Source organism: Orycteropus afer, unplaced genomic scaffold (genome assembly GCF_000298275.1).
Source record: "Orycteropus afer afer isolate SDZICR_OR568_19922 unplaced genomic scaffold, OryAfe1.0 scaffold00010, whole genome shotgun sequence".
Lineage (NCBI taxonomy): Eukaryota > Metazoa > Chordata > Mammalia > Tubulidentata > Orycteropodidae > Orycteropus > Orycteropus afer.
In genome coordinates this window covers 22,227,889-22,249,975 of record NW_006921597.1, presented here as the reverse complement: position 1 = coordinate 22,249,975, position 22,087 = coordinate 22,227,889, and the positions used below count along the sequence as shown (strand labels likewise).

The window sequence follows — 22,087 nt, the reverse complement described above, 5'->3', positions numbered from 1 at the left end:
GGGATTTCTAAACTCTAACATAACTTTCTGAGACCATGGACATATGTGCAGTCAGACATTGCTGAAATGGATATTATGTGGTGCATGACTATACAAGATGTACAAAGCACAACAGACTCAAAAATATATTTCGCATACAGGTATTAGATCTTTTTAAAATGACATTTCACAAACATCAGTGGAGCTGACAGACTAATACAGTAAGACATTCCTTTGGAGCAGAACTAATAAGTCTCCTGGCACAGCTATCAAATTAAATTTATAAGACTCTCCACTCTCATTAGAGAACTAACCGTGGAAACCATAAGCTTTGTGGGTTATAACAAGAATCACTTCAAAATAAATGTAGTCTTATTATAATTTAGTAGAGTAGAAAGCAAGACAGAATATGACACAATTATCTTGTTGTTATAAGGCAAGAGGTCTAAAATGATTAATCCGCAAAAATGCAGGTGTATTGCAACATTGAGATGCTGAAAAATGATCACTGCTAACTACAGAAGACTTCGTTGTAAGGCTATTGTTATTTGTTGTTTTGCCTTGTTTTTAACGATTACTTTTTGAGCCAATTCTGTTTGAAGGACACAAAACATAACTCTGTGGCAGATACAGATTCATCTTCACTAAAAGGAGGAAAAAATGTCCAGTTGTTGTTATTTCCCACTAAGTTATATAAAACTTAAAGCAACAGGGCCCAAACCATGGGGTATCTGGAACACAGTTGATACTCCATTAATATTTTTTTGAATAAATAAAAGGACAAACACAGAGTTTAAATTGAATACCTGGAGAAGAAGGTGATACTTTAAAACGCGCTGCATAGGAACCACAAGCAAATCTCGAAGAGTGAATTTCCCATTATTTGCTCTTTTGGAACATTCCTAATAAAATGTTAAAAATAAATAAGTAAGCTTTTTAAAAACTTTGTTCATTTTCTCATGGGAGTCATAAAACAAACATTAAAAGATAAAAAGGCCATAAACTAAATTATTATTATTATACAATTAGTACTTTGCTGTTTCCCTTCTTACCCCTGAAGAAATTAAAAAACAAAACAAAAAATCTTATAGCCTTTCAATTACAAATATGAATCAATGAATAGAACTGTTTTATGGATGAAAATTATTCTCTCCAGTGCAGAATCGGGGCTCTCCTACATCCTCCTCAGCTTTTCCTTACAGCAGCAGTACCTTTCCCCACCCTCTCCCAGTGGGCTTGTGGGCCAAGCATCAAGAACAAGTCCCTGCTCATCAAACCTGCCATGTGCCTTCCCACCTCATGCCTTGGTTCACTTGATACTCTCCAATTGCCCTGCGCTTTGTCCAGTCTCCAAGGATATCTAGTGATGTAATGATTATAGTGTTTTGCTGCTAACCAAAAGTTTGGTAATTTGAACCCACCAGCTGCTCATGGGAAAAGATGAAGCAGATGCTTCTGTAAAGATTTACAGCCTAGAAACTTTACGGGAAAGTTCTACTCTGTCCTATAGGGTTGCTATGGATCAGAATCAGCTTAATAGCAATGGGTTTTGGGTTGCCCAGGCTCCAGCAAAATTCATCATCCTCCTCAAGAACTACATACTTCTACGTTTTCTGTAATAATCCCAATAAAAACCATGCACTCTCTCTGTGCTTTTACGGCTTTAATTTTAATCACTGTTGTACACAATGCCTTCCCCACAATACATTAGGTCTCTTGTACTTTAAGAAGGTGGTACCTGTTTAACATCTTTGTTGAACTGATGAAATGGTAAGTTTGGCTCTTAAAATTTGCTACAGTATAAACCTACCACTGGAATTAAAACTTTAAAAAGCCTCAGATTTATTTTTAATCTCATATTCTTTTTTTCTTAAAAATTTACTTAAATATAGTATTGATTTGTTCAGTCTTTTTATAATAGCTACAATGTGGAGGAAACAACCCTGAGTTTGAAGTATCAAAGCCTAAGTTTAAATCAGCTTCAGCATCTCCTGGCTGCATGACCTTGGACAAGTTCCCTTCTGATTATACTGTTTCTCATGTATCTATACAACAAAACACAGCACACTGCCATGGAGTCAGACTCGACTCATAGCGACCCCTCCTTGGGTTTCCAAAGCGGTATCACTACAGAAGTAGACTGTCCAGTCTTCTTTCTGAGAAGTGGCTGGTGGGTATGAACATCCAGCCTTCTGGTTAGCGGTCAAATGCCTTAGGCACTATGCCTCCAGAGCTCCTCATGTATCTGCAGTGTGGTTCAAAATAACATAGCAAAGTGCCAATGCAAATTTTATTATTACTGATCAACCTCATAAACCCAAAATCTTCAGACAAATGACATCCCAGAACAAGGACATTTCCAGTTCATGGATGGAGATGTACTCAAGAATCAATCTTTTACTCATGAATTTGTTTCTTCTTTACCAACACTTATCTTTTCTGGCACAAGGAAGGATATATCATCAGGGGCTGCAAAGTAAACCCCATTAACTCTAATGACAGGTTACTTAATGAGTGTACTTTACCACCGATCTTAAGCAAGAAGAACTGAAGGCACATCCTGACATATTCACTCTTGTCTCGTTGATTCCTACTGTTCATGGGAAAGGTAGTGCCTTCAACTAATTTCTTGCTTCTACAGATAGTACAGCATCTGAATCATGGATTTCAAGTAAGGGGTTAAACTGTTAATATTATTGTGATGAATGGGCTTTATCATCACAGCTAAATTTTCAAACTCCCTGGAACTTAGCTTGTATCTTTATTACCTTCTTACATTATGCCATCCCAACACAGAGTTTGGACACTTTAGGTTGTGAAGAAAATAGAAATGTTATACATTTTCCATTCCCTATGTTATGTTATTGAAATTAATATAAATGGGTAGGGGAAAAAATCATTCTTTTAAGTTCTAAGTTGTAGGTTTAGGAAGCAAAGAATTCAACCTACTAGCATTAGAAGCATTAGCTACAACTGAGATGTAAAATAAATGCTTAGTATTGAGAATAAATAAAGGACAGAAATAATTTTCAGAAAATACCCAGTCACTTGTTTAGCCTAAACTCCATAGGAAAATAAAATAGGGTAGGGTTAAGCTAAGATTATAAGGCAAGATAAAGAGATTCTATCACCCTTTACTCCATGTTCTCTTGGTTCCAAAGTGGAGATGGAAAAGACAAAAGTCAACAAGAGCAAAAATAACCACAAAAGAGAAGACATGAAGGAGGCCCAGAGGCACCAAGAGTAAAGCAACTTTCCCTCCAGCCTGCTGGGGTTTACAGAAGGCAATTCCCGCAGAGTATTTGTCAGTTGTTCCACCAAGTACCTCAAAATCAGGCCAGTGTCAGAAGTAGGGTTTTTCACCTGAGGAAAGGACAACCAGCAGCACCTCCCTCTCAGCATTTCAAACACTGCCTCAGTCCTCTTTCCCTAAAGCTCATGTTGTTGTTGTTGTTGTTGTTGTTATGTGTCCAAATAATTTTCAACACAGAGACCCCAGGTTGGAGGGTAGAACTGCCCCACAGAGATTTCTAGGCTGTAATGGGAGCTCTGGTAGCATAGTGCCTAAGACACTTGACTGCTAACCAGAAGCTGGAGGTTCAAACCCACCAGCCACTCCTCGGAAGAAAGATGGGGCAATCTCCTTCCATAGTGATACTGCCTTGGAAACCCAAGGAGGGGTCACTATGAGTCGGGTCCAACTTGATGGCACATAACAACAACAACAACAACAATCTTTACAGAAGCAGATTACCAGGTGTTTCTCCAATGGAGCTGCCAGGTGGGTCAACTGCCAATCTTTTGGTTCATGGTTCAGCACTTAACTGTTGCACCACCAGGGATCCTCTAAGGCTGATAGTGACTGCAGCAACAATGGACCTAAAGTAGGTTCATTACATAGGGCTCTAACAGTGACTATGACAAAGAGAAGCAACATTCAAACAATGCTGAAATGCTGAAAGCATCTAAAAAAAAAAAACTCACTGCTGTCAAGTTGATCCCAACTCATAGCAACCCCTCCTTGGGTTTCTGAGGCAGTATCTCTACAGAAGTAGATTGCCCAGTCTTACTTCTGAGAAGTGGCTGGTGGGTTTGAATGGCCAGCCTTCTGGTTAGCAGTCAAATGTCTTGGGCACTATGCCACAGCACAATGGAGGTTTAATTGACAACTTTCTGCCTCCTGTCTTGAGCTAAACCAAAAACCAAACTCATTGCCCTCAAGTCGAATCCAACTCATAGCAACCCCTCCTTGGGTTTCCGAGGCGGTATCTCTACAGAAGTAGATTGCCCATTCTTCCTTCTGAGGAGTGGCTGATGGGTTTAAATTATCAGCCTTCTGGTTAGCAGTCAAATTCCTTAGGCACTACACCACCAGAGCTCCTGTCTTGAACTAGGCCTTTATATTTTTACTTAAATAAATAAATAAATACTCTAAGGATAACTGTACCAGGAGCTAGCTTTGAAAGTTGTAAAGATTTATTTTATCATCACATTTTAATTTATTGAGTCAAGGTAGCTTAGTTCTGTACTTTTAAGGCTCTATTTTCCCAAAAGGAGCAGGAACTCTTTATACTAACATATTGTGAGGATGTTAGTTAACAGTGACTTGAACCATCTCCAGACACACGAACCACACCATCAAGGATTGTAATAGGTGAAGAAAAACAATCCATGATATAGACTTCATACAGTTAGCTGGTGGCCTTTAATGTGCAAACTTTCAAACCCATAGTCCTCCCTGCTGGGAATTATGAGTTACAAGACATGGTAGATATGCTAAAACAATGAAGGAGTTCCAATTGAAAGTCATCTACTTCTTTCTCCCCTATTCATCACTGACCATACTGCTAAGCTGCACAGAAAGCAGCAAGGGGGGTACCAGAAGGCAAGATAAGCCTTCCACTATCCCCCCTGCTGCTTTCTGTGCAGTTTAGCAGTATGGTCACTGATGAATGTTGTCATTGAATGTCAACTATACATCTCGATATGAAATTTAAAGAAATGCCAACCCATAGATAATATATTTTTGATAGTTTGTATCAAATATAAATATTTACCAAAAGCTCTCTGAAACTGCAGGCTCTTCTTATTTAGAAAAAAGAAAAAGAAAACATGCAATGTACAAACACATGACTTAACACAAGTTTCCCGACTTCTTATTTTCCATTGTGACCATACACTGTTTAAATCGGCCTACTCTCAATTTCTTAAGCTTTCCCAACTCTTTTCAACACACCAAAACCAAACTTCCTGCCATCAAGTCGGATCTGACTCATAGGCACCCCTCCTTAGATTTCCAAGGCAGTATTACTACGGAAGTAGAATGCCCCATCTTCCTTCTGAGGGGTGGCTGGTGGGTTTGAACTGCCAGCCTTCTGGTTAGCAGTCAAATGCTTTAGGCACTATGCCAGCAGAGCTTCTAACTCTCTTCATCAGGACATGCCAATTCTTCTGGAATACCCTCCATGGGATCTCATCTGTCAAAACTCAGCCTATTCTTCAGTACCTAACTCCAATGCTGCCTCTTCATATTGAAGTGATTGCTCAGTCTTACTCATGGAGCCTTGTCACATAGCGCTTATGACATTCAACTTAATGCTATTATATTTTCATTTGACTTGTCTTTCTTTTTATAGGCAAGAACTATGTCTTTCTTATACTTCTGCTGCTAAGTGTCTTATGTTTAATAAACTTTTTCTAAATCTACATATATACTGCATAATAGGAGCTGTGGTAGTGTCGTGCCTAAGGCATTTGACTGCTAACCAGAAGGCTGGCAGTTCTCATCCTACACCTCTTCCTAGCTAAGCAACCCCAGGCAAATTCCTCATAACTTCTCTGAACCTCAGCTTCCTTATTGATTAGATGGGAAAATCAATTGCATGTATCTTGCAGAGTCATGAAGACCCAATGAGATAATACATATAAAGCACAGGGTCATAAATCCTAGATTTCATTACTGTATTATTACTACCACATTATTATTTTATAGGGCATTAAAATATTTTATAAAATTGACGTGAAGTTATATTTAGAATATATAGGAAACTTTACTGTTGCATTGATCATGACAAGGAATACATTTCTTTTAGGTTTATTTTTATCCATGTCATAAACAAAGAATAAAGAGACACCTCTAATTTCAATTTGACATCTTCTTTTGTCTTAGAAATGTAGTCTAAACTAGAGATGGCCGACTCCACTCCACTGCAGTATTGCCCATAAATAACCAACCTGAAGGAAAAAAAGAGAAGTTAATTTATAGGATAAAAACCAAGGATGAAGTACAAGGGTAAAGAGGCAAAATTTTCATCTTTTTAAAATCATAGTTAAGGATCATTAAAACAACAGTAGAAATTCTCTTTAATACATACCATACAAACAGTCATAGAATGACTGAAGGTCATTCCTATTAACAGTATTAAAATGGCTAATTTTTTTGTTCCAAATTTAGTGGGATAACTCCATATGCATTTTTTATAGCAGGTAGATTTTACAAACTAGCTTGATGACTTTTTATGTTGCTTCAGTAAACAAATATATAACAGAAACAAAAATAAAAATTTGTTTAAGCTCCTATCATACATTAAATTTTTACCATTTACTTATACTCAGAAACAATCTTAATTTTTCCTAAAATTCTATTGCAATCACTATTTACAACTGCACTTCTACTCCTTCATACTTTGCAATTAATGAAAGTATGCTTATTTGAACACTGGGTCCGAGAGGCTTGAACTGTGCTGATGGAGGATAACTCACACCGCACAGAACTTGAATTTATTTCAGGAAGGATATTACTGGAGTAATACAGATACTTTGCAAAGTTTCTGTGAAGAAATTCCTTAGTGACATCTTAGTCACTACCAGAACTATAGAGGGAGCTCCTGAGGTATAGTGCCTAAGCATTTGACTGCTACCCAGAAGGTTGGTAGTTCAAACCCAGCAGCCATTCCTCGGAAGGAAGACTGGGCAATCTACTTCCCTAGAGATACAGCTGTGGAAACCCAAGGAGGCGTCACTATGAGTTGAACTGAATCAACGGCAGCTTTTGAGATTTCTTTTTAGTAATCATACTGCTTGTTTTAAAGAAAGACAGAATTATTATTTTGTCACTCTCAGAATTCCTTGGTACTCTAACTCATCTGAGTCATTTAGGAGATTTTTTTTTTTTTTCCTTTTCAGAATTGGAAAACAAACTGACTTTGACTGTATAGCTAATACTCCAAAATAGAGAATTAAGAAACATGAAGAGCTAGGATAAATCTTGTTGTTGTCAAGATGGCCTCTGACACATGGCAACCCAATGCACAACTGAACGAAATGCGAGGTCCTACACCATGCCTGTAGGAGCTCTGGTAGCATAGTGCCTAAGGCACTTGACTGCTAACCAGAAGGCTGGTGGTTCAAACCCACCAGCCACTCCTCAGGAAGGTTGGGCAATCTACTTCCATAATGATACCATCTCGGAAACCCAAGGAGGGGTCGGTATGAGTTGGGGCCAACTCGATGGTACATAACAACAACACATCACGCCTGTGATTGGCTCGGGATTGGACAGCAGTGATCTATAGGGTTTTCATTGGCAGATTTTAAGAAGTAGATCACATGTCCATCTTAGTCTGGAAGCTCCACTGAAACCTGTTCAGCATGATAGCAACACTCAAGCCTCCAGTGACAGATGGGTGATGGCTGGCAAGAGATACACTGACTGGGAATTGAACTGGGAATCAAACCAAGGTCTCTCACAATACAGCACCAGTTAATCAATTCCAAACATTTGCAGATGGGGAAATGAAAAGGCACAGAGTTAAGCTGACTTGCTGAAGATTACATAGCTCATTAATGATAGAGTTTGTAAAGGAATCTTGAGTCTTTTGACTTTTCAATTCAAAAGTCTCTGTACCACACTAGATCCTTTTTCAAAAAAAAAAAAAAAAAATCACCCAGAGATTGCTCAAAATATTGTATTGTCCTGAGATTAATCATCCATATAACAATTACTGCCCAGGTAGGTATCTTAATAAACAATAGTGATAAGCTACTTTGTAGCAATTTTAAGCTAATCATCACTAGAGTTATAAATATCCATAAAATTTAAAAATTTAAAGTTACCTTTCCTTGTAGTTAATGAAAATTTGATACAAGTTCTGGTCATTTTTATTTACAATTGAATCATGAATCTCTTGCATTAGGTTCCGATGAACTTTCACAAGTTCCTTAGAAAAGAAAACAATGTCAAAGGAAATTAGGAATCAGAACCAAAACTACACTCCAAATCAAGAATCCCTATTGTTGCCAAACTTTCCATGCAAAGATGTGCTGAATGCTCCACAGAGAAAACTCCTATCAACAGACAGAAGGCATGAACCATGGCCTCATCTACCCTGAGACCAGAAGAACTATATGGTACCTGACTACCTTTACTGCCTGTTCTAATCAGGGCCACAATAGATGGATCATGATAGAATGGGAGAAAAATATGAAACAGAACCTCAAAATATAAATAAGTAAATAAACATATCTGCTGGACTGGTTGAAACAGGAAGACTCCCTGAGACTAGTGCCTTGATAAACTATTCAAACAAATATCCTCACAACTGCACCAATAAGCAACATCATAATGAATCCAGAAAGTACTGAAACTGTCAAGGATTTCATTTTACTTGGATCCACAATCAATGGCCAAGAGAGCAGCAGACAAGAAATCAAATGATATATTGCACTGAGCAAATCTACTGCAAAAGACCTCTCTAAAATATTAAAAAGCAACTATGTCACTTTGGGGACTAAGGTGACTAAACCAAGTCATGGTATTTTTAATTGCCTCATATGCATGTGGAAGCTGGACAAGGAATAAGGAATACTGACAAAGAACTGATGCACTTGAATTTTGTTGGCAACGAATATTGAATGTACTATGTACTGCCAGAACAAACAAATCTGTCTTGGGAGAAATACAGCCAGAATGCTCCTTAGAAGGGAAGAGGGTGGGACGTTATCTCATGTATTTTGATGTATTATCAGGAGAGACTGGTCCCTGGAGAAGGACACCATACTTGGTAAAGTAGAGGGTCAGTGAAGAGGAAGACCCTCAATGAAATAGAGTGACACAGTGTGACTGAAACAATGGGCTCAAACATAATTGTGGGAATGAGAAAGGACTGGGCACTGTTTCGTTCTATTGTGCACAGGATTGCTATGAGTCTGAACTGACTCTACAGCACCTAACAACAACTCTTCAAAACTTGAATGGAAACAAACTTCTGAGGACACCTTGTAGCAAAGCAACAAATTGGCTAAAAGAATAATGAGTATCACCTATAAGCATTGTGTTCCTTTGAAAAATCACCTATATGAGAGCAAGCAGTCAACAGTAACTATAAAACAAAGATGAGAATGTAAGAGGCCAAGGAAACTAGATTAATGAAAATAAAAGAACCAGAGCCAGAACAGAAACAATGAGAATGTTCAAGCATCGTGAAGAATGTAACCAATGTTACGGAACACCTTGCGCAGAAATTATTGAATGGGAACCTAAACTGCTGTGTAAATCTTCACCAAAAATACTATAGGATATAATTAAAAAGAGAGAGAGAGAAGGAAGAGGAAGGAAAGGAAAAAGAGAAGAGGAAGAGAGATAGGCCATGTGCATGCAATTTCACATCTGACTTGAAGTATCAGTGTCCTGTAAAAAGAGAAATTATCTCACCAGTTATTAGAGGGTAATTTATTCCTTGTATAAAAATGTGTACAGCTCATTTTCATTTTATAATCGTTTCACATTTTAAATAAAACTATCCAAGTGCTTAATGTTTTATTGACAGGATAAAGTAACGATTCATGTCCTTGGGACATAAAAATTTAGATTTGCACTTTGGTCAATTAGTGGTGTCCTAGTGCTAAGCTAACAATAATCAGACTCAATTACTTGAAACCAGACAACTAATGGCATAAAAAAAGAGCAAATAAATTGTCCTAGACACTTTACTAAGAGCAACTCAAAAGTCGGAATTTCTTTTTTTTTTTTTTCCCTGATCAGCAAATAAGTTTCAGTCAGGCAGTAACTATATGTCACAGCCAGGAAATGAGGGAATTGGAATCAAAGTGTCTGTTCCCCACTTTCTCTTCCTGTGTGCCCTGGAGCACACACTGACTTCATAGCATGCAGGGTGGAAAGGAAACATGAATATGTTGCTCCTGACATTTTGTCGAGAAGCATGGAAAAGCTGTAAGAATAAGGAATGTCAAATGGATTCTAAGTTATAACAACCATGTTTAGCTACTTTAACATCTTTCTGTAATTGGCGGTGAGTTTTATGCTAAAATTTAATCTGATATTGTAGGCAATTTCTTCTAGCTAAGTAAAAAATCAAGGAGAATGTCATCATTTGGTCAAAATTAGGGAGAAAGACAACATAGCACAGCTAAGCAACCAGTGCTTAGGAGCACTGAACATACAGAATCAAATATGAGAACTCTGCAGGTGAGACTAGCAAGCCTGCACATAAAAGCTATACATTAAAACTGAAGCAAACCCTACAGCTCTAACAACTTGAATCTCACCTAGAATTATCTGAATTTGCAAATGGCTTAGCTTGCTTTCCTATTTCTGTGTAAATATCCTCTGGGTTTGTAAGATTATGTAAGGTATCTTCAAATTTTAAATGCTTACAAAATGTAAAGATCTCCCATTGTACCATTAAGATCTCCTGCTAAACAGTTAAAAAAAAAAAAAAAAAAAAGTACATTTCAGAAGTAGAGTTAAGGCTAATTCATTTTGAAGCAGAAAGCACCAAAGAGCAGAGGGAAAGGGAGTGGAGGGATGGTGTGAGGTATGGAAGACCACCGACACAGCCAGACCACCAATGCAGCCAGGACAGCGTATGAGACAGTACTCAGGGGGCTTGAGGAGCAACAGAGCAGGGAAGCATGGGGCAGAAGGGGACTGCCCCAAGAAAAATAAATGGTATACCAGGAATCATTTAACTAAGAGCACCTCTTCATGCCTAACAGTTCAGGATTTTACTTATTCATTTGTGATCAGCATGCAACTAACTTCAGTTTAGTGATATGACAAATAAATAAAGATACTTATTTGTAGCTTGGGAGGCAAAAAAAAAAAGTCAAAATCCTTAAAGAAGGCAAGAGAGTGTTAAAATACGGATCTGGAATCCAATAATAGAATTAGGATTTTTACAGAAGTATACCACAATTTTAGCTAGTGTCTTTTAACTTACAGGAATGTTGATGAATACTGCATCAAATTCTGCTGCTGTCAGAAATCTTTTTAGTGGTGCCATGAAGTACTACCAGGAAAGAAGACAGAAATGATCATTACTTTTCCTAATCCACATAATGGTTTCTCCATCAATAAATAATAAAAGTTTATTGAAAGTTGATTGTTTATCAGTATTAGAGATACATACAGAAAAAGCAAAAACTCTTTTTTTTTTCCAACAGGGTTGCTATGAGTCAAAACCAACTCAACAGAACCTAACAATAACCACAAAGATTTTACATTTGGGCAAAGTTGAAAAGATAAATATAAGTGAGTAAGTAGTTTTAGCAATAAGTACTTCTGAAAGTGCGAAAGAGAAAAATACTATTGTGGTTGAGATGGTCAAAAAAATCATGGCATTTTGGAGGAGATATATTTCAGGGTTTATTAACAGAATACCCCTCAAATGCCTGGTGGAGATTACACATCCCTGAGGTCAATCATCTGCTTATACAATTTATGTACCAACTATGGATTTTTCTTCTTTGTTCCTTAAGGTAGTGCCTGGCCTATGTCATGTCTCTTTCTGTCACTACTCCTATCTTTATTCTTGATAATCTCAATGTACATACAGATGACTTTTCCAATAGGCTGACCTCTCAGTTCCTTGATTTCCATGATAATATGCTCCATCCTAGCCCCACTCCTGAGACTATACCCCAAGATCGGTCATTATCAATAACTGCACAGCATTGATTTCAAGCAATCATGAACCCCTCCTGCCTTTGCAGTTCATTCCTTTAAAGAACATTTAAACTCCACTGGGTTTACCAATCCATTACCCCTACCACTGTCCCTCAACCCTCATGTCCTCACTTCCCTCCTTACCTGGTTTATACTCCATGAATCATCCTCAGAATCACTTTTTCACAAATAATCTTACCATTTCTCATTTTATTATGCTTTCCAGGAAAAAAAAAAAAAAATGAAAATCTTCATTAAATCTAACTTGCCCCTATTTTTTCCCAGCATCTAAGAAGATGAACATGAACGATATTGCTCCGGTAGCATAGTGGCTAAGGCACTTGACTGCTAACCAGAAGGCTGGTGGTTCAAACCCACCAGCCACTCCTGGGAAGGAAGTTGGGGCAATCTACTTCCATAGTGATACTGCCTCGGAAACCCAAGGAGGGGTCTCTATGAGTCGAGTCCGACTCGACGGCACATAACAACAACAACAACAATATATTGATAGTCTAATTTTAAATATAACCATAATTATCAGCTGTGATGTAATGTTACATAATCCTACTACATAGCTCTAATTAATTTATCCATGCTCTCTCCTAAACAACTCTTTCATATCTTTTTTCTTCTCTCAAACTTCCAAATTTTTCTCCTTGCTCTTCTTTCCTTAATCTCTCATTTTGGTACTCCCCAGGTGAGGCCTCAACCTTCTCCACATTTATGATAATGGCCCAATCGTTATTTCAATCTAATCTTTACAGACTCATATATCTAACTCTCTCCTTTTAAGTCCACCTAGAGGTCTCCACTTAGAAGTCTGATGCTGCTGTTACTGTTAGCTGTTAATCATTCAGCCCCCTCCTCCTACCGATCCCATACAAAACAAAACAAATGCTGCCCATGATCAGTGATGGATTAGACAGTTTGATACACAGGATTTTCACTGGCTAGTTTTTAGAAGGTTGCCGGGTCTTTCTCCCTAGTCTGTCCTAGTCTTGAAGCTCTGCTGAACCTGTTCAGCATAATAGCGACCCATCAGCCTCCACTGGCAGGTGGGTGGTAGCTTACATGAGGCTCAGAGTGGTGGAGAACTTCACCTAACAGGGTCATGATTCCCACATCCCCTTGTCTGTCTTTCCCTGTCTCAGTAATCCTCTTCACCATTCACATAGTTGCTAATGCCAAAATCCTAGCAGACATCTTTCTCTTCAATGCCCCAACTCCACAGTAGGCAGATACAACGAATCTTACCACCAAATCCCATCAGCTCTATTTTCAAAATTATTTCAGAATCTGATCTCACTGTCTCAACTGATACCACATTATCTGTCACCTGGATTACTGCAATAGGGTCTTAGCTTTCCAGTTTTCACTCTTGCCTTACACAATCCAGAGTGTGTCATTAAAACCTTAAATCAGGTCACAGCACTTCTGCTCAAAATACTCTAGCTTCCCAACAACTCTATGGGAACAGGTGGCCAGCCACCTCTGACTTCACCTCTCCATTCACTCTGCTCCAGCACACCCACCTGATGATGCTTCCTTCAGGCATGCTATAAACTTTCTCATTGGAGGCCCTTCCTGCCAGGAATTTTCTTCCCAGGGATACCTGCAGCTAGCTCCCTCAATTCACTCAGCTATCTGCTTAGACAAGATTGTATCGCTGAGGCCTTCCTTTATCACTCTGTATACAATACCAGCCCCTCATGACTCTATAATATTCCCCTGCTTCACTTTTATACAGAGCACTCTTTACCACTGACAAATTGTATTTTTATTTGCTTACATACTAAACCTTCCATGAGCATGTGAGCGCAATAAGAACTAGAGCTTTTTGTATTTACTGATACATCCCCAAACTCTAAAACAGTGCCTTCCAGACAAAAAAAAAAAAAAGAAAAGAAAAGAAAGTAGTTGTAGAATGCATAAATCTGTAACATACATACATACACACACACACACACACACAGAGGAGTGAAAATATCAGGCCTAATATATTGACAATTAAAGCAGGACTGGGTATCAAAAATAATAGTTGAAGACTTACTTTCTCTATTGACTCCAAAGTTTCTGTATATTTTTCTTCTGTCTGCTTAATTTCTGCTAGGCAACAACTTCTTATATCATTTTCTGGACATTTCTGCAATTAGAATCATCTAATTAAAATTATTTAATCAAATAAATGTATTAATCACATTACTACTTGGTAGTAAACAGAAACAGATCAAAATTGTTGATTTTCTTAAATTTTTTGCTCTCATAAAGCACATAACTGAAAGATATTTCATTGCATATTTGAAGTATCTTTTTTTATTATTTTGAACAACATAAATGAAAACATTTTAGTGATTAAAATTAAGCTTCTGAGTATAAACACTCTCCTTAAATTAAAGTATCTCCTTCATTATAATATTAATGAATCTGGAGACACTACAAATGTGGTAATAAAGTCTTTACTGTAGAGCATACTTTACACCACTTATCTGTCAGTTTGTCGTACTGTGGTGGTTTGCATATTGCTGTAAGGTGGCTATGCCACCAGTGTTTCAAATGCCAGCATGGTCACCCATCATGGACAGGTATCAGCAGAGCTTCCAGACTAAGACAGATGCAAAAGAAGGAAAGGACTATCCACTTCTCAAAGTGTTGACAGGTAAAAACCTTATGAACAGCATGAAAAAGTGCCTGATATATTACTGCAAAACCTGATGAATATCCTTGGAACGCTGTCTTATATAGTGCCAAAAGATGAGCCCCTCAGGTCAGAAGGCACCCAAAATACAACTCAGGGAAGATCTGCCTCCTTAAAAAAGAGTTAACTTTAAAGATGTGGATGGAGTAAAGCTTTAAGGACCTCCATTAGCTGATGGGGCACAACACAAAATAAGAAGAAAAAGCTGCAAACATCCATTACTAATCAGAACAAAGAATGTACCAAGAAGGAATCTAGGAAAATTGGAAGTTGTAAAAAATGAAATGGAACACAAACAGATTTGTATCCTAGGCATTAGTGAGCTGAAGTGGGCAGGTTTTGGCCATTTTGAATCAGACAAACCATATGATCTACTATGCCAGGAACAACAAATTAAAGAGGAATGGCATGGTATTCATCATCACAAAGAATGTTTCAAGATCTGTCCTGAAGTACAATGCTGTCAGTGACAGCATAATACACATATGCCTACAAGGAAGACCAGTGAATATGATTATTATTCAAGTTTAGGTACCAACCATTAAAGCCAAAGATGAGGAAATTGAAGATTTTTACCAAACTTTGCAATCTGAAATTGACCAAACATGCACTCAAGATGTATTGATTATTATTGGTGATTGTAATGTGAAAGTGGGAAACAAAGAAGAATCACCAGTCATTGGAAAATATGGCCTTGGTGATAGAAATGATGCCAGAGATCACATGACAGAATTCTGCAAGACAAATGTCTTATTCACTGCAAATACCTTTTTTTCAACAATGTTGAAAAATAAATGTTGGCTATACATGTGGACCTCACCAGATGGAATACACAGGAATCAGATCAACTACATCTGTAGAAAGAAAAGATGGAGACACTCAGTATCTTTAGCCAAAACAAGGCCAGAAGCTGACTATGGCACAGACCATCAATTTTTCTCATATGCAAGTTCAAGTTGAAGCTGAAGAATATAAAAACAAGTCCACAAGAATCCAAATATGACCTTGATTATATCTCCCCTGAATTTAGAGATCATCTGAAGAACAGATTTGACGCATTGAACACCAATGGCCAAAAACAGACGAATTGTGAGATGACATCAAGAACATTATACATGAGGAAAGCAAAAGGTGATTAAAAAGACAGGAAAGGAAGAAAAGACCGAAATGGATGTCAGAAGAGACTCTGAAACTTGCCCTTGAATGGAGAGTAGCTAAAGCAAATAGAAGAAATAACAAGATAAAAGAGTTGAACAGAAGATTTCAAACAGCAGCTCGAGAGGACAATTATTATAATGAAATGTGCAAAGACCTGGAGTTAGAAAATCAAAAGGGAAGAACATGCTCAGCATTTCTCAAGCTGACAGAACTGATGAAAAATTGCAAGCCTCAAGTTGTGATATTGAAAGATTCTCTGGGCAAAATACTGAACAATGCACCATCAGAACTCCCACTGAATGATGCAGCAAACATGAAAAGAAGATGGAAGGAATACACAGAGTCACTGTACCAAATAGAATTAGTCAATGTTCATCTATTTCAGGAGGTGGCATATGCTCAAGAATCAATGGTATTGAAGGAAGAAGTTGAAGCTGCACTGAAGGAGCTGGTGAAAATCAAGGCTCCAGGAATGACAACCCCACTGAGATGTTTCAACAAATGGATTCCACACTGGAGGTACTTACTCATCTATGCCAAGAAATGTGGAAGACAGCTACCTGGCCAACAGACTGGAAGAAATCCATATTGTACCCATTCTAAAGAATAGTGATCCCACAGAATGTGGAACTTATCAAACAATATCATTAATATCACACTCAAGTAAAACCTTGCTGAAGATAATTCAAAAACAGTTGCAGCAGTATATTGACAGAGAACTTCCAGAAATGTAAGCTGGATTCAGAAGAGGACATGGAACAAGGGATATCATTGCTGATATCAGATGAATCTTGGTTCAAAGAAAGAAAGATACTTATTGTGTTTTATTGACTACCCAAAAGCATTCAATTCCATGGATTGTAACAAATTATGGATAACATCAAGAAGAATAAGAATTCCAGAACAATTCATTGTACTCATAAGGAACCTGGATGTAGACCAGGAGGCTGTTGTTCAAACAGAACAAAAGGATACTGTGTGGTTTAACATCAGGAAGGGTGTGCACAGGATTGTATCCTTTCACAATACTTAATGAATCTGTATGCTGAGCAAATAATCCAAGAAGCTGGACTCTATGAAGAACACAGCATCCAGGTCAGAGGAAGACTCATTAATAACCTGTGATATTCAGACAGCACAATCTTGCTTGCTCGAAGTGAAGATGATTTGAAGCACTTATTGATGAAGATTAAAGACTACAGTCTTTATATTTATATGGATTACACCTCAACATAAAGAAAATGAAAATCCTCACAACTGGACCAATGAGCAGCATCACAATAAATGGAGAGAAGATTGAAGTTGTCAAAGAAAGATTTCATATTACTTGGTTCCACAATCAACACCAATGGAAGCAGCAGTCAAGAAATCAGATGACATATTGCACTGGAAAAATCTGCTGCAAAAGACCTCTTTAAAAGTACTGAAGAGCAAAGATGTCTCTTTGCAGACTAAGATGCCATGGTATTTTCAGTCACTTCACATGCACATGAAATCTCTACAATGAATAAAGAAGAGTGTAAAAGAGCTCATGCTTTTGAGTTGTGGTGTTGGTGAAGAATATTGAAAGTACCATGGACTGAGAGAAGAATGAACAAATCTGTCCTGGAAGAAGTACAGCCAGAATTCTCCTTGGAAGCGAGAACGTCCAGACTTCATCTCATCTACTTTGGTTATGTCAGAAGGGACCATTCCCTGGAGAAGGATATCAGGCTTGGTAAAGTGGAGGGTCAGATAAAAAGGGAAAGACCCTCAATGAGGTGGACTGACACTGTGGCTGTAGCTGTAGACTCAGGTATAATAGCAAGGATTATGAGGCTGGCTCAGGACCAAGCAGTGTTTTGTTCTGTTGTACACAGGGATGCTATGAGTTGGAGCCAAATCGACAGCACCTAACAACAACAACATACCTTATAAGTGCTATAGAATTAATGCAAAAATAATCAAGATATATTTGTTAAGAAAAAATCTTTAAATTTTTTTAAGAATTAACATCTTGGTGTCTGGCCTTTTACCTGAAGTGTTTAAGACTGGAGCTCTTAGAGCATAAAACGAAGAGCAAAGGTTTATGGGCCAGATGGATTTGGAATCAAGTGCCAGACTTGCTATTATTACATCTGTGATTTTGAACAAGTTACTCAGATTCTCTGTGACTGAATTTGCTCATCTGTAAAACAAATCATTACAAAACCAACCTCAAGTCGTTTTGGATGAGATAACCCCTGTAAAGTACTTAGCACCTTGCCAGGTACACAAGAAGGGCCCGATAAAGCTAAGTTAGTATTAGGGTTAACCCTATCCCACGTAAACAATCCAGTGCTAGAAGCTGAGTGAAGAATATTCTCAGGAAAGACACTGAAGAAGACTGCTACTGGCTGGCAACCATGTTGTTGTTGTTATGTGCCGTTGAGTCAGACCTGACTCACAGTGACCCCTCCTTGGATTTCTGAGGCAGTATCACTATGGAAGTAGATTGCCCCATCTTCCTTCTGAGGAGTGGCTAGTGGGTTTGAACTGCCAGCCTTCTGGTTAGCAGTCAAGTGCCTTAGGCACTACGCTACCAGAGCTCCCACTGGCACCCATAGTGGTTGACAATTACAGGGGTCCAGATAATACTCTATCACTTAAGTGTTCTTAAAATGCTGCCAGAGGTGGTCTGTCAGCTACAGTGGGTTTAAGTACACTCCCCTTACATTTACTATATGCAAGCGAGGTAACTTGTTTCTGCACCAAAGAAGCTCCGGCTCCCCAATGGGGGCAGCAAACAATCCGCCAGCCTTTATTAAAGGTTAGAGCACAGAGGGAGTTGAGCAAACTCATCAAAGCACTGAAGAGAGAGAAATCACCACCCAGTTGATGAGCAATAGTCTTTAGTATAAAAAAGATTATGCTAAGCAACTGATTTTGTTTTTGTTGTTGTTTCAAATTACAGATGGGAAAATAATTCATACTAATTCCTCCTAACTGTTATTTCAATGGCAGATAAAGCTTTCTAGGCATATAATGGATATGACAATATCTGAATCAAAGTTTATAAAATTTTATAAAATAATTAAAAAAAAAAATCAAGGAGACTCATAATGGAACAAAAGAAAAAGTACCTCATAGCAACACCTGACAGATATGAAGAAATGTTCTCTAACATATTTTATCTCCTACACTAAATTTAATTTAAAAAAAAATTATCTGCCTTGTAAAAGAAGATTTCCTTTCATAACAATATAATTTCATGATTCCCTGAAATTATATTCTGTTGCCACATTGCCTTCATTTAGCTGAGTGGCATGTCATTTATCAGCCTTGATTTCTTCACTAGTAAAATGAAAGGATTAGACAAAAAAGATTCCCCATGTTTGTTTTAAACTGTAAGATGCCTTGTTTATGTGTCTCCAAGTGCGATAACAAGTATATCAGTTCCTAACCAAGCAAAAGATTAAAAGTTTAAAAAAAAAAAAAGAAGAAGAAAGAAACTATTCCAGGAGTGGTTACATAATTGTATTCATTAGTGTTCCTAATAATATTTTTCCTAATACAATATTTTCAGTAACTTTACAATAAGGCAAATGAAAGGCATACAGGTTGATGTGCTTCCTCTGCCTTCATTAAGTCCTCGTAGACTTCTCCACCTTCATCCTCCCCGTACACACAGTCATAGAGGCCTTCTTCATCTTCTGCACAGGTTTCACTAAAACCAAAGGCATAATTTAAGGGTCACTTTCTATTATGCAAAAAAAAAGAGCAATAGCTAGAAATATTGCATTGGATTTTAGTAGAAAAGAAAATACAGGAAATAAAATGGTAAGAATCAAAAGCTTTATAGGACAGTCCTGTTCCTCCTATGACAGAAATGACAAAAAACAACAGAAAGAAGAGACTCCAACACTGATAGCAGTGACAGCTAATATGTACTGAGCATGTACTATGTATAAAGCACATAACTGACCACTCTGCATATACGATCTCATTCAATTTGGCCAGCTTGGTGGGCATTATTATTTGACCCATTGTAAAGATAAGAAAGTTGAGAGACCAAAAGTTTATTTGGCTTACCAAAGATAAAAACAGTTAGTAAATGGCAGAGCCCTGATTTAAAAGCAAGTCTGTCTTACACTCTGTTTTAATCACTCTATCACAATGCCTCCCATTTTTTTTATGTTTCAAGGCCTCAGTTTCATCATCTGCAGTAAAGAGTATTGTATAGAGATGCCAGGACAGGATCTAACATCATAAATGGCCTTTTAAAAGCATCAGGAACAGCAGGGCTATTATTATCAATATTGAATCCAGCAGTTTTCAAAGTGTGCTCCTTCAAGCCCATTCAGAGGGCACCCAGAGATCCTTATAAACCAGACTCTACTTTTGTCTGTATTTTAATTTAAAAAAAGGCCCAAAACAAAAAATTATTTTAAAAATCAATGACAATCTTCTGCTGGTCTCTTGGCAACTGAAAACCATCCTTGTTTTTAAACTTTCAGCTCTGATGACGTAGTGCGCAAGGCTTTTGACTGCTAACCAGAAGGTTGGTGGTTCAAACCCACCAGCTACTCCATGGAAGGAAGACTGAGCAATCTACTTATGTAAAGATTTACTGCCTCAAAAACCCAAAGGGGTTGCTATGAGTTGGAATCAACTCAACAGCAGCGAATTTTGTTTGGTTTTGGTTTGACAGGCAGTTAACGATGACCAACTGGTACATCGTTCTGAAGGCCCTCATAAGAGACTATAAACCTTCAGTCAAGGTGGAACCAACTGTTCTATCCATTCCATGTTATATTACTATTTTTAGGTTTTTCCTTTCAGTTCAAGATGCCACAAATACCTTCAATTAATTAATAGTATCCAACAATTGAGATGAAATCAATTTAGCTATGTTGGAAAGAAGCATTAAACTTTTCTGAGAGGGAAATTCAATTCCTTCAGCCCTGCCAGATCTTAGTATCCCTCCTGGGCCTGTGCAGATAGATCATTATAGGTGATACATACAAAAATAAACTCAAACCAAACTCACTGCCGTCGAGTCATTCCCGACTTATAGTGATCCTTCCTTGGGTTTCTGAGGTGGTATCACTACGGAAGTAGATTGCCCAATCTTCCTTCTGAGGAGTGGCTGGTGGGTTGGAACTACCAGCTTTTGGGTTAGCAGTCAAATGCCTTAGGCACTACACCACCAAAGGTCCCATAAAAATAGAAGCACTGTAGTTATAAACGTCGCTCCACAAGCTGGAGCATTTTTCAAAGTAGGTGTAATCACAAGGTTGCCTATGAGTGCTGCCAAGTATTATTTAGAGATATTTCTAATACACACCAAGACTGGGCTATAACATATTTTGTTTTGCCACTCAATCTCATACTAAAGCTACTTTTCTTACAAATAGTTTGGTCGAAACTCATTTGCATCAAATGGAACAGGAAAAGAAGTTGTGATAGTATTCAAATGTTCAATACATCAACAATCTATATTAGTTTTCTTCTCTCCAATAGCTACATATGGGCATGTCTGACCTCTGACAATAAAAGTAGGAGAAAATTGGTCACTTGGCCTATATGTTTTACCCAAGGCTTCAAACCAGTTCAATCATGGCTAAAGAAACTAAAACAGAACAGAAATCTAAAATCAGAACAGAACCTAAATCAGAACCAATTAAAGTTTAATATTTTGGTGAAGCAGAATAAGAACCAATACAGGAATGATTACAGGTGGAAGCTCTGGAATGGGAGACTTGGAAGAGTCATAAGAGAGCTCTTTCAGGAGCCTGATGTGGGAGACTGGACTACTGCCAAGACTGTGGAGACACACACATATTCAGAGCAGCACAGATGGCTGCCATCTCTGAGCAGGACACCATTGTCTCTGACTCTGCCAGTCAAGAGATTTGGTTGCTATGTGACATGCATACTGCCCTTGTTTTCTAAGAGGGAGATTAAATTTCTAGCAGGGTGTTAACCCATAATTCTTCCTGTTCTGGTTACTATTCCAGCTCACCCATACTTTACAAATTAAGGTCCATTCCAGTTTTGCTTCATCAGGCATGACTGAACCAGTAAGAACTGGTTCAGGGCCCTAATATTGCCATCTCACACCTTTCTCCACTCTTTCTCATATCTGTTTCTCTCAAACTAAGGACCAAGTGACTCTCTTCAAAACCCTGCCTGCAGTGGGGAGCTGGTTAGAGGGAAAGTCAAAGGAGCTTCCCTATGGGTGAATTCCTACCCTAAAGCTAATTACATAAGAGCCCAAAGACAAAGCTAAGACTTAAAAGCAATTTTTCACAGAAAACTCAAAGCAAGAA

General features: G+C 38.0%; 1 protein-coding gene across 1 annotated transcript in view; it reads right to left on the bottom strand.

Annotated features, from left to right (window-relative positions):
• The window catches only part of VAV3 (vav guanine nucleotide exchange factor 3), a 539,901-nt gene that overhangs the window by 255,398 nt on the left and 262,416 nt on the right, over positions 1-22,087 (bottom strand). The window contains exons 5-10 of the mRNA XM_042782103.1: positions 19,374-19,482; positions 13,995-14,087; positions 11,220-11,288; positions 8,095-8,198; positions 6,114-6,213; positions 786-881 (exon numbers count right to left, since the gene is read on the bottom strand). Of these exons, the coding sequence (XP_042638037.1) occupies positions 786-881; positions 6,114-6,213; positions 8,095-8,198; positions 11,220-11,288; positions 13,995-14,087; positions 19,374-19,482 (571 nt within the window). The remainder of the gene's footprint in view (positions 1-785; positions 882-6,113; positions 6,214-8,094; positions 8,199-11,219; positions 11,289-13,994; positions 14,088-19,373; positions 19,483-22,087) is intronic.